Source organism: Planococcus citri, chromosome 2 (assembly GCF_950023065.1).
Source record: "Planococcus citri chromosome 2, ihPlaCitr1.1, whole genome shotgun sequence".
Lineage (NCBI taxonomy): Eukaryota > Metazoa > Arthropoda > Insecta > Hemiptera > Pseudococcidae > Planococcus > Planococcus citri.
In genome coordinates this window covers 8,287,378-8,301,626 of record NC_088678.1, presented here as the reverse complement: position 1 = coordinate 8,301,626, position 14,249 = coordinate 8,287,378, and the positions used below count along the sequence as shown (strand labels likewise).

General features: G+C 34.3%; 1 protein-coding gene across 1 annotated transcript; it reads left to right on the top strand.

Annotated features, from left to right (window-relative positions):
- The first annotated feature begins 592 nt into the window (after nt 1-592).
- On the top strand, nt 593-13,821 carry LOC135834474 (modular serine protease-like). The gene is made up of 17 exons (XM_065348354.1): nt 593-737; nt 1,021-1,066; nt 1,271-1,402; nt 3,975-4,142; nt 6,935-7,149; nt 7,245-7,460; nt 7,564-7,716; nt 7,837-7,958; nt 8,050-8,229; nt 8,313-8,469; nt 8,857-9,081; nt 9,158-9,223; nt 12,554-12,651; nt 12,767-12,873; nt 12,944-13,206; nt 13,275-13,441; nt 13,522-13,821. Exons 1-17 carry the CDS (start codon nt 683-685, stop codon nt 13,681-13,683), a joined length of 2,532 nt encoding a protein of 843 aa, XP_065204426.1. The 5' UTR covers nt 593-682; the 3' UTR covers nt 13,684-13,821.
- Nucleotides 13,822-14,249: the final 428 nt, after the last annotated feature.

Here is a 14,249-nt window from a genome sequence, read left to right as displayed (position 1 = left end):
TTTAAATTCGTTCGACGATTAATAAAAAAAAAATTTCATTTGTAAATTTACTCAACTTCTCTACCACAAAAAATTTGAGAAATCGATTTTTCACATTCGCATCACTAATTAATGTTTTGCCTTTGGCAATAATTTACCTACCTACCTGTACAGGGTGGCCAGAAATATCGGGTACCCCTAAAAAAGTTTTCTAACTAAATACTTCGGTTGGTCACAGTGAATGATAATAATGATAACACATCATTGGTTGTTGGACTGGAGAGATAACATTCCACCAATCATATGCATCTATTTCACGTTGCCAACCTATATTTTTAATGAAAAGCTTTCTTAGGGGTACCCGATATTTCTGGCCACCCTGTACCAGTCCTTCAAATTTAATTTCGATTACCTATACTTTTAAATACCATTACCTATCTAAACATGTTGAAAAACAAGTTAAACGTTTAGATCGCAGTTTGTGGCATTCTTTCGACCGGAATCGCGTAAAAAATTTGCTTTGATTCTCCCACAGGAACGAATTATGATAACATAATCTATCAGAGATGATAAAATTATTTATTCAAGATGGGTGACATATGAATTGGTAGATATAAAATTATCATTTTCTCGCTTTCATTTTACAATTATTCGAATAATAGTAGTTTAATAATTGCCTAAAATTAATCGATTAGTTGTGAATATGAATCATTTTTTCATTTTTTTGTTCATATCGAGTGGTCACGTGTCCCTAAGCAGTGAGTTAATCATGAAATTATTATTTTTATTCGTCATTTTACAGTGAAATTATCCTTCGTTTAAATTTGTATTATAATTTTTAAATTAGAACTTTTACAATAATGAAAAATAAAAATAAAAATTTAAATTCGAAACTCATTGATGTTGGTGAATAGGGCGGGGAGGGGTAAAGTTAATTGTATATTCGTTTACATTCATGTATCATCAACGTATTAGTTTTGCTCAAGTCAAACGGAATTGTATAGAGTACGTCTTCATTTAATGATTGGTGTAATTTTTCAGCTCTTACAGAATTCGAAATCCAAGAAAAGCATAATGACATTTACAAGTAAATATTTGATATTATATTATTTCGTTAACTTTCCAACGAGGGCAAGAAATAGCACACGAAATGATTTGGAAATTAAAAAAAAAAATATTTTTAAACTGCCAGGAAGTTATTTTAAAATATTCTAAAAACAGACAATTAAAATAATATGATTGAAATATTGTAGAAAATATCACTTGGAATGCCAAAATAATGAACCAAAAGTCTATCTTCATATTTCAGGTCCAAGTTCAAATGTGACAATGGAAAATACATCGAAAAATCTTTTCTTTGTGATGGAATATCCGACTGTAAAGATAACTCAGACGAAACTCATCAACATTGCTCAAACACAAGGTGAGTAGGTACATACTTGCAGAATTATTCGTCATTAATACCTACCTATTTATTTATTTGCATGGTCCACTCACATTTTAACCCTTAAAGACCCAGGCTAATCCTGAGATGTTGTGTGAAAATGCTTTCAATTTCCTGAATTAGATCATCACAAGCATCACTTTAACCCACAGTTTGCCCCCCAGCCCCTTAAAGCCGTCTCGTAAAAGCCGTACCATTTTATTTAATTTTCCTTGAAAACCGAGAAAGCAAAAACCCCAATGAGGTCAATCATGGAACTGAATGCTATAGTATCATTAGGTGTACTGAATGAGTGAAAGCATATCCCCAAAGAACACCCCACCCCTTTTTGGGGGGCAAATTTTCAAAAAAGTTGGGATAAAAAAATTGGACCCATGCTCCATTTTTGGATAAACATATTGATGGTAGACCCTTCACAAAATGAAATCATGAAAGGTGTGAAAATGGTGGACCAGAGCGATTTTTTGAAAATTTTATTCGCTTGTCTCGATAAAAACCCGAAAAAACAGAGCATGAATACGCAAAGTACATAATATGGGAAATATAATCAAGTAGGCTTGAAATGACAGAAACAAGAATTGAAAGGAACACAGATGCTTTTAACAGCACATAAGTTCAGATAATCTACAATCCACCCATCAAATCTGTTTATCACTCCGTGGATATTCTTTCTCGATATTTGTCACCAAATAGTTACATCCTACAAAGGTTAGCAGTAAGATTGTTTTTCTGCAGAAATATCGAAATAGGTTTATCAACCACTTCGAAATGCTTTACACAGTCAAATTGCAGCACTCCCTGGCATTTCATAATGTTCAAGCATTCATGAAGAAGTCACTATCCCTTCTCGATCATAGATAATGTAGTTCTACATCATGAAAATTGCACGAGCAGAAGTCGAGGTTTACAATCATGAGATTGTGTCCAGCTTATGACTACAGGATTTAGGGGATTTGAGATTCAGTAAAAAGCTTTCAACTGTTGTTCAACCACAACTCTGAACTTTTGAATGTTTTGAGAAATTCCTGGTGAAGTTGATATTCTTTCTCGATATTTGTCAACAAATAGTTACATCCCGCAAAAGGTTAGTGGTACGATTGTATTTCTGCAGAAGTATCGAAATAGGCTTATCTACCACTTTGAAAAGCTTTACACTGTCAAATTGCAGCTGTCTCTGGCATTTCATAATGTTGAAGCATTCATGAAGAAGTCACTATCCCTCCTCGATCATTGATAGTGTAGTTCAACATCATGAAATATTATGATTGGAAACAACGAATTCTGCTCAAGCAATTTTCAAGATGTACAACTTCACTATCAATGATCGGGGAGGGATAGTGACTTCTTCATGAATGCTTCAACATTATGAAATGCCAGAGACAGCTGCAATTTGACAGTGTAAAGCTTTTCAAAGTGGTAGATAAGCCTATTTCGATACTTCTGCAGAAAAACAATCGTACCACTAACCTTTTGCGGGATGTAACTATTTGTTGACAAATATCGAGAAAGAATATCAACTTCACCAGGAATTTCTCAAAACATTCAAAAGTTCAGAGTTGTGGTTGAACAACAGTTGAAAGCTTTTTACTGAATCTCAAATCCCCTGAATCCTGTAGTCATAAGCTGGACACAATCTCATGATTGTAAACCTCGACTTCTGCTCGTGCAATTTTCATGATGTAGAACTACATTATCTATGATCGAGAAGGGATAGTGACTTCTTCATGAATGCTTGAACATTATGAAATGCCAGGGAGTGCTGCAATTTGACTGTGTAAAGCATTTCGAAGTGGTTGATAAACCTATTTCGATATTTCTGCAGAAAAACAATCGTACTGCTAACCTTTGTAGGATGTAACTATTTGGTGACAAATATCAAGAAAGAATATCCACGGAGTGATAAACAGATTTGATGGGTGGATTGTAGATTATCTGAACTTATGTGCTGTTAAAAGCATCTGTGTTCCTTTCAATTCTTGTTTCTGTCATTTCAAGCCTACTTGATTATATTTCCCATATTATGTACTTTGCGTATTCATGCTCTGTTTTTTCGGGTTTTTATCGAGACAAGCGAATAAAATTTTCAAAAAATCGCTCTGGTCCACCATTTTCACACCTTTCATGATTTCATTTTGTGAAGGGTCTACCATCAATATGTTTATCCAAAAATGGAGCATGGGTCCAATTTTTTTATCCCAACTTTTTTGAAAATTTGCCCCCCAAAAAGGGGTGGGGTGTTCTTTGGGGATATGCTTTCACTCATTCAGTACACCTAATGATACTATAGCATTCAGTTCCATGATTGACCTCATTGGGATTTTTGCTTTCTCGGTTTTCAAGGAAAATTAAATAAAATGGTACGGCTTTTACGAGACGGCTTTAAGGGGCTGGGGGGCAAACTGTGGGTTAAAGTGATGCTTGTGATGATCTAATTCAGGAAATTGAAAGCATTTTCACACAACATCTCAGGATTAGCCTGGGTCTTTAAGGGTTAAGTAGGTATTCAATAAAAAAATGAATCATTATAAATTGCATTCGATTATTTTATTAGATGTGGAGGGCAGTTCTTTCAATGCGAATATGGAGCTTGCATTAATAAAGAATACTTATGCGATGGTTTAAAGCAATGCAACGATGGATCAGACGAATCAGTAAAAATTTGTAATAAAACTACTGACGATCGAACCGATAATCAAAGAAGAAGGTCAAGGGCTACCAAGTAAGCTACTTGAAAATTGTACAGAAACATTTTGAAGCTCAGAAAACTGTAGTCCACATAAATTGAGGCTAATATCAAAATTATGAATACTACCAGATTTCTTTTAATATTTTTTAAAATAAACTTGTTCGAAAATAATTATGATAAATTAACACCACAAAATATTTACGACCAAATCCACCTATTTGACACCCAAAGGAAGAAATTTGAGTGCGATCAAATCATAAAATTGATCGTTTCTGAGCAGATCTGATGTGATCTGATTATATGCGAGCGTTTATATGAAGTCTGAATGGATGAAATTATATGACCATGGGAAAGTGATCAGATCTCTTTTAGTCGAGAGACTGGAGGCTCCAGAATGACTTAAATCCACCTGAAGTTGTCTTCACAGGGTGTTAAAATTGTAGTGCAGAGTTAATTTTAGCTTTTCATCTCCATTTGATGAAATTTTGGGGAAATTTCAAGTTCCAAAAATCTACTGTAGGCTCCAGTAATTTTCAAAAATTCGCTGCAGACTCCAAAACAACTTGAAATTCGCCTGCAATCGACTTCGTAAAGAATTGAAATTAGTTTGCAGAATGAATTTCGGCTTTCCAACTCCATTTGATGAAATTTTGTGTGAATTTCGAGTTTTAAAAATCTGCAGGAGGCTCCAGAACTGCTCAAAACGGTTTGAAACAGTTTTAATCGATTTGACAGGTCAAGAATAGGGTATATCCCAAATGTCAGCTTTCTAGGTCAATTTGGTAAAATTTTTATTTTTTTCCACGTTTTGGCCAAAATTTGATTTTTGAAAATTCACCAAAAATCGAAAAAGGCACTTTAGCACTTGAAATTTTGACAGATGATAAATTAGTGCCTGCTGTTTCGATTTAACTTTGTACAGTTTAAAAATTTCGTGCAAGTTCTATGTTGGAACGCAAAATCTGTGATTTTGGCTAACCTGTCAATCAAAATGGCCGCCATTTTGTAAGTAGGGCAACTTTTTTTTAAGGACAACGGCTAGAAATGTTCCTTAGGACTCTCTCTTCAAGAAAAAAGTTGTCCCGGAAGATTGGCAGGGGGGTGCAATTGATTCTTATGAGGGCCCCCCGAATATTTGGTTTAAGATGCAATCAGAAGAGCTAAGACTTTTTTGACTCACAAGGGGACCTCTCGAGGTGCGAATTTGTTGACCAAAAATCACTACCTTTTCACAACTTTTTCACTACTTACGTTTCAAAAAAAAAAAATTGCTACTTTCTAAAATATTTCCAACTTCCCCCTCAAAAAAATCGATTTTTTAAAATTTTTTTACCTTTTTTTTATATGTTTAGTTTGGAGTTGAAATTATTGACTCAATGATTATGAAACCATCGTCACATTTATTCAAGTTGTTAAAATTTCTCATGACCAAAAAAGTGAGGCTTGAGGGTGATTTTGGCAGAAAAATCATTTTGTTAGTAATTTTGGTTGAAAAAGCAGAACGTTCAGAAATGTTGACCTACAAAACAGAAATTTTTGGTACCTATATTTTGACAAAAAAGCAGAAGTTTTTGGCAATTCCCCCTTCCCCCCCAAACAAGACTCTCTCGTCCATGTTGGCAAACAGAGGCTTTTCAGAGGAATGATGACCGGGGGGGAGGGGGAGTCGTCGATTTTTTTACAATTTTTTTATTTGTGATAATTCATCATTCGAAAAAATGGCAATTCGATATTTTTTCATCCGGGAAAGTGTGTTCGGGGAAATTTTTAGGAACCTGAGTCGACTAGAAATTAATGGTTTTAAGCTGTTTTGAAGCCTCCAGAATTTTTTTTTGGAAATTCCAGTTTTCCACAACATTTTATAAGGAACTGACAGGAAACAGAGGAAAAATCAAAAATCGAATTCAGTCGAAACAATAACGATTGAAAATAAATACAGGTCGAAAGTTCAACGAACTTTGACCATGAAAATTATCATAGCGTCTAATGCGCTCAACAAGACTCGCCAAATAAACATCAAACAATGTTTTCACTCGATTAAAATTGACAAATTTGAACTATAAAAAACTAACCAACTATTTTCCATAAAGCGAACGTGTCATAAAAATCAGGTATGCAAACAGTGAATTTTACATAAAAATATCTACTCGAAATAGCGACAAATTTTGAATTTAAAATAACGAACCAATCAAAACGATCAAAACGTAACAAGAACTGTCTTAATGAACTTTGCCACTTGGTATTTCAAATTTTTCATTTTTCACTGCCTTTCCAGCAAAATAGCTAAAAATCACTACTTTTTCACTACTTTTACTATCGACTTTCAAAATCACCACCTTTTCACTACTTTCACTACTTTCAGTACCTGTAGATACCTTGGATTTGAACCGCGGAAACATGTTTTTTTTGGAAAGAACGTGGTCTCAAACTAAGTACATAACCAAAATTTCAGTCAATTTTGAATATCTTTCAAAAATAAATTCGTCAAAAAATGTATAAATCAATTCCACAGCTGAAACAATGTACATACATGGGTATGATCTTTCCAAAAATCACGACCCCGTTCAAATCCGAAGCAGACTCGATCCTCCAGATGTTCCCTCTTCAGACTTTCTTAATCAGATCTGATCAGTCCTGCTTACTTAGACTTGTTTGATCAGATTTTTCAATCAGAATTGGTCAGATTGAAATTTTGATTGGATTAGATCTATTCAGACCTGATCAGATCCAATTGAGGAAACCTGATTGGATTCCAACTTATCAGACCACATTGTTCAGACCTGATCAGACTAAAAAACCACGGTTTACGTATTCATATTTTACAGCAACATGTGTGCTGTGCCTGCATCTACTCCAGATAAAACAATAAACTATCGATGCAATGGAAAACAATCATCAAAATGTATTGTGAATGGATTTGTTCAAGAATCAACCGTTGCTTCAGTTGTATGTAATCCAGGGTATTCCACCACTGATGAAACGTACTTAGAATCTGGCTGTCTGGACAAAAAATGGTTACCACCAATTGCTACATGCACAAGTAAGATACTTTAACAATATACTTACCTCAATTTTAAAATAAAATTAGAAGGAATCATCAGTTTGTTTTTAAATGTATAAATGTTTTTTGAACAGAAAAATGCGAAAAGCTGACACCAATCAATGTTGATTTACTTTGCATTCGAAAAGGTATAGAAATCTCTTGCGACCTAAATTCGCTACTTGCTGGTACAGTGATTCGTCCAACATGTAAATATTTACACACCTACAGCAGCTTTCAACCAGATTATATAGAAATCAGTTGCAAAAGCGATGGAAATTGGGATAAACCACTTTTTTCATGCACTCCTCGTAAGCAAAAATGAAAACATCAATCAATAATTTCAGAAGAACAATACTCTGATAGCATCCTAGTAGGTTGAAAGTGACATTACCTCGATATAAAAATTTTCAGAATGCGGACGACCATATTCCGAAGCTTCTACCTTGATCACAGGAGGACAATTGGAACGTTTTGGAGATTCACCCTGGCATGTGGCGATTTATAATCAAGATAAGGAGTTGATTTGTGGAGGCACCATTATCAATCCTCAATTAATTTTATCAGGTCGGTGTTGAAAATAAAATTAGGATTCGATTATTTGATTTGCACGTCCGTAGAAAAATTTCCCCACCCATTGAAAAAAAAAAGTGCATTAAAATAGACCCAGACGTTTGCCTATTTTAGCTGCTCATTGTTTTGGTGAAAGTGCTTTAAGTAAAGTGAATGCTGCCAAATATGAGATAGCTGTAAGCAAAGTAACCAGAAACTATACGATAAAAGACAATCAAAACCAGAAGATTCATAAGGTATGGTAACTTTACTTTATTGGTTCGCAGAAACCAATACTGAGAATCAATAAACGTCCTCCAAGTCACTCTGAACCCTATTCAATTTCAGATCAAAGAGATACGTTTTTCTAAAAAAGGTTACATCGGTTTGAACAATCATTACGCAGCCGATATAGTAATTCTGATTCTTCAACAGCCAGTCACCATCAGTCCTACAGTTTTACCTGCTTGTATCGATTGGGCAACTTTGAATAAAGGAATTACTCCTTTAGAAGGCACACCGGGGAAAGTGGGTGCATTTATTTTTTTCAAATCGAAGTGGCTTAGAGACAAAACACGATGTTTAGATATATAAGCAATTTAACATTTCAGGTTGTAGGATGGGGACTCAATGAAAATGGTCGTTACAGTGAAAATCTATTAACTGTTAATCTACCTTATATAGGTCGTGAACGTTGCCTGAGCACTGTTCCTGATGATTTTAAACCGTTCATTACTCTGGATAAATTTTGTGCTGGTACTCAAACTGGTAGGTATGATCAATTTTAGCGTTCAATTTTATATTGGGTACGATTTTTCAACCTTCAAAAATCTACCAGAGGCTCTAGAACTGCTCAAAACGGTTCGAAACCGTTTCCAGCAGATTCAGGGGACTGCAAATATGTAGAATAAACATCTTCAGCTTTTTTTCCATTGCTGTTCTTTTGTGTATCAAAAATTCATCAAAATCCAAAAATGTACTCTGCACCTGAAATTTTGTTGTTTGGTTCAAAAATTGTACAACCACCCTCAATTTTTCAATTGGGCATCATAAGCAACCTTATGAATTTTGATGCTTTATTCATACTGAATGGTTACAAGGATCTGTAAATAAAATGTAGATATTATATTTCAAGCTCACCTATTTTATGTCAAGGTCCTGGCGTTCTCCAAGGAGATAGTGGCGGAGGTTTGCTGTTCCGGGAGAACGGATTATACTACATCAGAGGAATCGTCAGCTTGAAACAACCATCAATAACTGCCATTGCCGCATTTACAGATCTAGCTGATCATATTCAGTGGGTTCTGTCATTAGTAAATGAAGTGAAACAGGGCCTTATTGATCAAGAAACAACCCTGCAAACAAAAGCAAACCAAACGGGTGAATTAAACGTTCAATTTGTCTATGATTTATTATTAGAATAAAAAATAATTTGTTGAATTTTCCATAATTCCAGGCAGTGAAACACCCACACCCACACCCACACCAAACACAAAAAAATCAGAAACTATTGCTCTTGCAAGTAAGTAGGTACTTAATTCACATATCCACGATGAAAATTGATCTAGTTCTGGGTCATTCCACGACAGTTCGACCAAGAAGTGGTAGGGGGAGGGGGTCGGCGATTTTTTTTGAAATTTTTCCTGTGGAAACACCTTTTGAAGGGATGACCAATGACGCAAATCGCAGCCCTCTAGCCCTTTTTTAAAGGCTGCTAGGGGGTGTCAGTTTTCAGTGAACTTGAAATATCAAGGAGTTTTGAAAGGCTTTTTGTTGATATCATAAAAATCAGTATTGCCACTTTTTATTGTACGAAAAGTTAGCTCGAAAAATTTCAAAAAGTAGTTTTCATATCGTTCCGATTATCAAAAATTCTGAAAAAAAAATATTTAAGTATTTATTTATTTATTTATTTATTTTTTTTGACATTTTTTTATACTGGGCGTGTATAATTGCCAGGATTTTTACGCCCAGTTTCGAGGGGTTAGTCTAGATTTGGTTTGAAAGATATTCATTTTATAATTTAGGTGTCTCCAACAGCGTATGCCAATTACAGCAGAGACGTATATAGCTAACAAGTAAGAGATAAAACTAAAAATATAGATCTGAAAAACTATAACTTACAAAAAAAAAACAAAAATAAAGCAAAAAAAATCCATAAAAATAGACCAACAAGAAACAAAAGAAACAAAAAAACTAAAGGCAAAAAACCCAAACAAAAGGCAGAAAAAGAAAAAAAATCTGTGATATGAAATGGCTCATAAGCAGCTCCTACCACACCACACGCCTAAAAGCAGACCTACCCATACTATAGATATCGGCATCAGCACACCTAGAGATGAAAGCGTCAGAGATACCCATGATGTTATTCATAGGGGACCCCTTCATATGTACTTGATGTATTGTAATTGTGTAGGTAGAATATTCTTTTTTGCCTGGGGTGGACTTTTTGGGGCCCAGAAATTAATTTTTCCCAAAAGGTTAGGTACTATCTTTTACATTGCAGTGGATGAGATCATATAGGTTCTTTTTACAAACAAATCTACTTCAAACCCTTCTAAAAGCTCTTTTTGTGATAGATCATGGGGATAATATTCAAAAGTTTAAAATATGTGACAGGGCGTACAAAAAGGTTACCCCGAGCAAAACGTAGTTTTTGAGAAAAACCGGTTTTAAAGTTTTTGAAGCGTTTTTTCCATTTTTCCAAAAGTATTTTCATCAGCAATAAGTATTTCAACGTATATTAAAAAAAAAACCAAAAATTTTTTTTGCAGATTTTTCTTGGAGCTACCTCACTTTAGAGCAATTTTTTACAGGTTAAACGTCAAGATAGCAAACTGGCGATGGTTTTATTGGACTGTACAGCTAATTTTACATAAAAATAGTAAATAAACCAAACAATCAATTTTTTTGCTAGGGCTCACCTTTTTGTACGCCGTGTCACAATAGGTATTTCAGAAATCTGTTTTGAATTTTTTCAAGCTCTTTTATAAATTTTTTAGTAATGAGGGAACCAAATTAGTACACCAAACTCAAGTATTGATCTTATGAATGAGAAGTATAGGACTTTGAGTGTACTTATACTCTTAAAGGCCATTCTCCTTGCCTTCGCTAACACAGTATCTATTAATGTGATATTTAAAGGTAAGTCCCACATCAAGATTTATACCCAAGTCCCAAACAGTAGTCAAGCAACAAAGTTCTTCCCCATTAACTGTGTAAGTATACTTCGAAACATTTTTTTTTTCGAGTGAATGTCATTGTTGCACATTTGGAGATGTTAAGGGACAGTTTGTTCTCAATACTCCATTTCACAAACCTATCCTCTGCTTGAAGACCTTGGCAATCCTTTATATCCTTAATTTTCCCACAGATGGTAGGTCATTTACAAACAGAAGAAAGAAAAGGGTACCTAAGTTGGAGCCCTGAGGGACACCTGATGGACAGGGGTAAATTTTGGATATTTTGTTTTCATAAGAAACATATTAGACTCTACCATTAAGATAAGACCAGAACAATTTACACAAATTTTGGGAGAAACCAAGTCTAGCTAGTTTTTAAATCAGTAAACTGTGGCTTACACTATCAAATGATTTTTTAAAATCAGTAAGTATATATTGCATCTACTTGACCACCATCATCGAGGGAGCTCAGACTATATTCAACAAAGTTAATTAAATTTGTGTTGACTGATCTATCTTCAACAAAGCCATGCTGATTTGCTGAAATACTATTCTTAATTTTAGGATATAGTCTGCCCTATAAACAGTTTTGAGGGGATAGGGATTGATGAGATGAGTGGCCTATAAGTACATAGTTAGTAACTTTCCCTGGTGCCTCTTTTTTTTGGAACAGGAATAACTTTTGAGCACTTCCATGCAGTTGGGAACTTACACTTCTAGATTATCAAATTGAATATAAAGGTCAACGTTATGGACAACTTTTTATGCTGAACAACATATTGAAAAATTGAGATGGCATTATGTTATAAAGTCAATTAAAAAAATTGAAAGTTTCCAGAAAAAATTTGATTTTTCGATTTAAAGCATAAAAAAAAGTTTTGACTGATGAAGTTGACCCATTTGATCACTATTTTTATGTACTCGTTGAAAAAGTTGAAAAAACCCCTTCACTCAATAAAATAAACTCATCACAAAAAATCAAAATTTGAAAAAATCATTTTTAATTCCAAACATCAAAAAAAGTTTAAAATTCAGTTGTCTTATTATACGAGTATGACCTCTTTGTGGCGTATTTCATGAAAAATTTGATGAAAATCTCACTCATAGTAAAAAATTTAAACTAATTTATTTTTTGAATTCTTTCACATTTTGTTTTTTTGTTCTGATGAGTTTATTTCATCGAATGTAGGGATTTTTTCAACTTTAAACCTTAGATTTTTTTAAATCGACTATACGACATAATGCCATCCCAATTTTTTGATATGTTGTTTACCATAAAAAGTTGTCCATAATATATTTTTTTCAGAATTTTTGAGAATTGGAACGATATGAAAACTACGTTATGAAACTTTTCGAGCTGAATTTTCGTACGAAAAAAAGTGGCAACACTGATTTTCATGATATCACCAAAATGTCTTTCAAAACCTTTAACTATGGGAACAAGTTCCATTTTAGTAGGTATCGCGGTTATCGAGTAATCCGCTGCTGAAATGGATGATATTTCAAGTTCACTGAAAACTTTGACACCCTCTAGCAGCTCGATTTGCGCCATTGATTATCCCTTCGGATTGCCAAAACCTCTTACCACTTCTTGGTCGAATTGACGTGGATCAATTCAAGATGTAGTGAATGAAAATTACCATTTTCTTGTACATTTCTGTACTCTGCAGATTGTGAAAAATACTCAAAATATGCAACGGATTGCGTTCATGTGGTGATATCAAATAAAGGGGCAACAAACGCTTTACCAAAAGAATATCCGCACAACGTAAGTACCTAACATTATAGATATTCAGTTTAATGAAATTTTATACGTTCAACTTGACGGATAAAAGGTCTATTAAATGCTGACCATAAATCGACAAATTTATCATCTCCAACAGGCGTACATTGGAATTGATGTTGATGGAGATCCGGATTGGAGATACAGTGGTGTGTTGATCAGCGAAAAATTCGTTCTGAGTGTGGCTCATTATGCAAACGTCTCAAAGTAAGTGAAAATTTCCACAGCTAAAAGTAATTAATTCTCAGTTTCTTGATACCTATATCTTTTTTTTCAGAGAAGAATCAAAGTGGGTGTTGTTGGGTGAACTAGACAAATCGTCAAAAAATGACGACGCCAAACCAACAGTTTTCAGTATAGTAAAACAATACCTTCACCCGGACTTCAAACCAAATACGGTCTACAATGACATAGCACTTTTTCAGTTGAATGCTTCTGTCGTAATAAGTCCATATATAAGACCAGCTTGTTTGTACACTTCAACTTTCAACCCAGTAAATATCGAAGGCAAAGTTACAGCTTTTGGGGTGACGGTTCAAGGTGAGATTTCATTGAAAATAGGTACTCTTGCTTAATAAGGTATAGTGTAAGTACATAAATGTGTATAGGTGAACGAAATAGTGATCATTTACTGAGAACAACAGTTACAATACTCAATGATGAACGCTGTCGATCAAAGTACAAACTCGAACCGAATACTCGTATAGAACGTGGATATGATCCAAATACCATGATATGTGTTGGGAATTCATCCCTGCAAGAGAATTTATGTGTGGTAAGAAAATAATGATTGCATAACTTCACGCAAACAATTATCCAATAAGAATTAATCAATTTAAAAATCCTTTCTTGTAGGGTATCTCAGGAAGTCCATTGCAGTTTCCTAAAAAAGATCAGCCATGTATGACAACAATATATGGAATCGCAGCTATTAGCAATCCATTTTGCGAAGGTCCAGATATTTATATAAAAGTGCCTTATTATTTGGATTGGATCCAGAGTATTGTTTGGCCTTGAAATAGGCTTCAGGATCATAACGAATATTATACTCTAAAAATGTGTGTTACACGGAGAAAAGCTATCACATTGATAAAGGGAGAAGACTGAAAAATATTATTTCAAACATTTCTAAATAAAAAGAATTAAAATGTCGAATATCTTTCGTTATTTTTTGTTCAAGTTTGATTTCGATATTAATTTTTCTCTCAAATGAAATAGGTACGGGTACAATAGGTGTATTTGCAACTCGTCAATTCAGGATCGAGCTGAAATTCGGCTCACTGAAAATAATTTCTCAATTTAAGCATCTATGGTGAATTTTTTGAAATGGAAACGCCGAGATTCAAACCTTAAACTCGGTTTACTCACACACTATTGTATTAAAGTCAACTTGTTGAATCGATTGCCACCGTTTTCCTGTCGACAGAGAGCCTCCGGCAAAACTTGCCTTTTCTTCAGGAATTTCCAATCGCTGCAGAAAGCGTTGTAACCAACTTAAGTAGCTGAAAATTTTTCCTGTCACAAGATCGACACTTGGAATGGACTGCCTACGTACAACTCTGATGAGCTTCAAATCCGGGGAG

Coding starts and splice junctions, on each gene's coding strand:
- LOC135834474 (XM_065348354.1), top strand. CDS start 683: ATGAATCATTTTTTCATTTTTTTGTTCATATCGAGTGGTCACGTGTCC. Junction 13,207..13,274: donor TTTTGGGGTGACGGTTCAAG/GTGAGATTTCAT, acceptor AAATGTGTATAG/GTGAACGAAATAGTGATCAT. Junction 13,442..13,521: donor TGCAAGAGAATTTATGTGTG/GTAAGAAAATAA, acceptor CCTTTCTTGTAG/GGTATCTCAGGAAGTCCATT.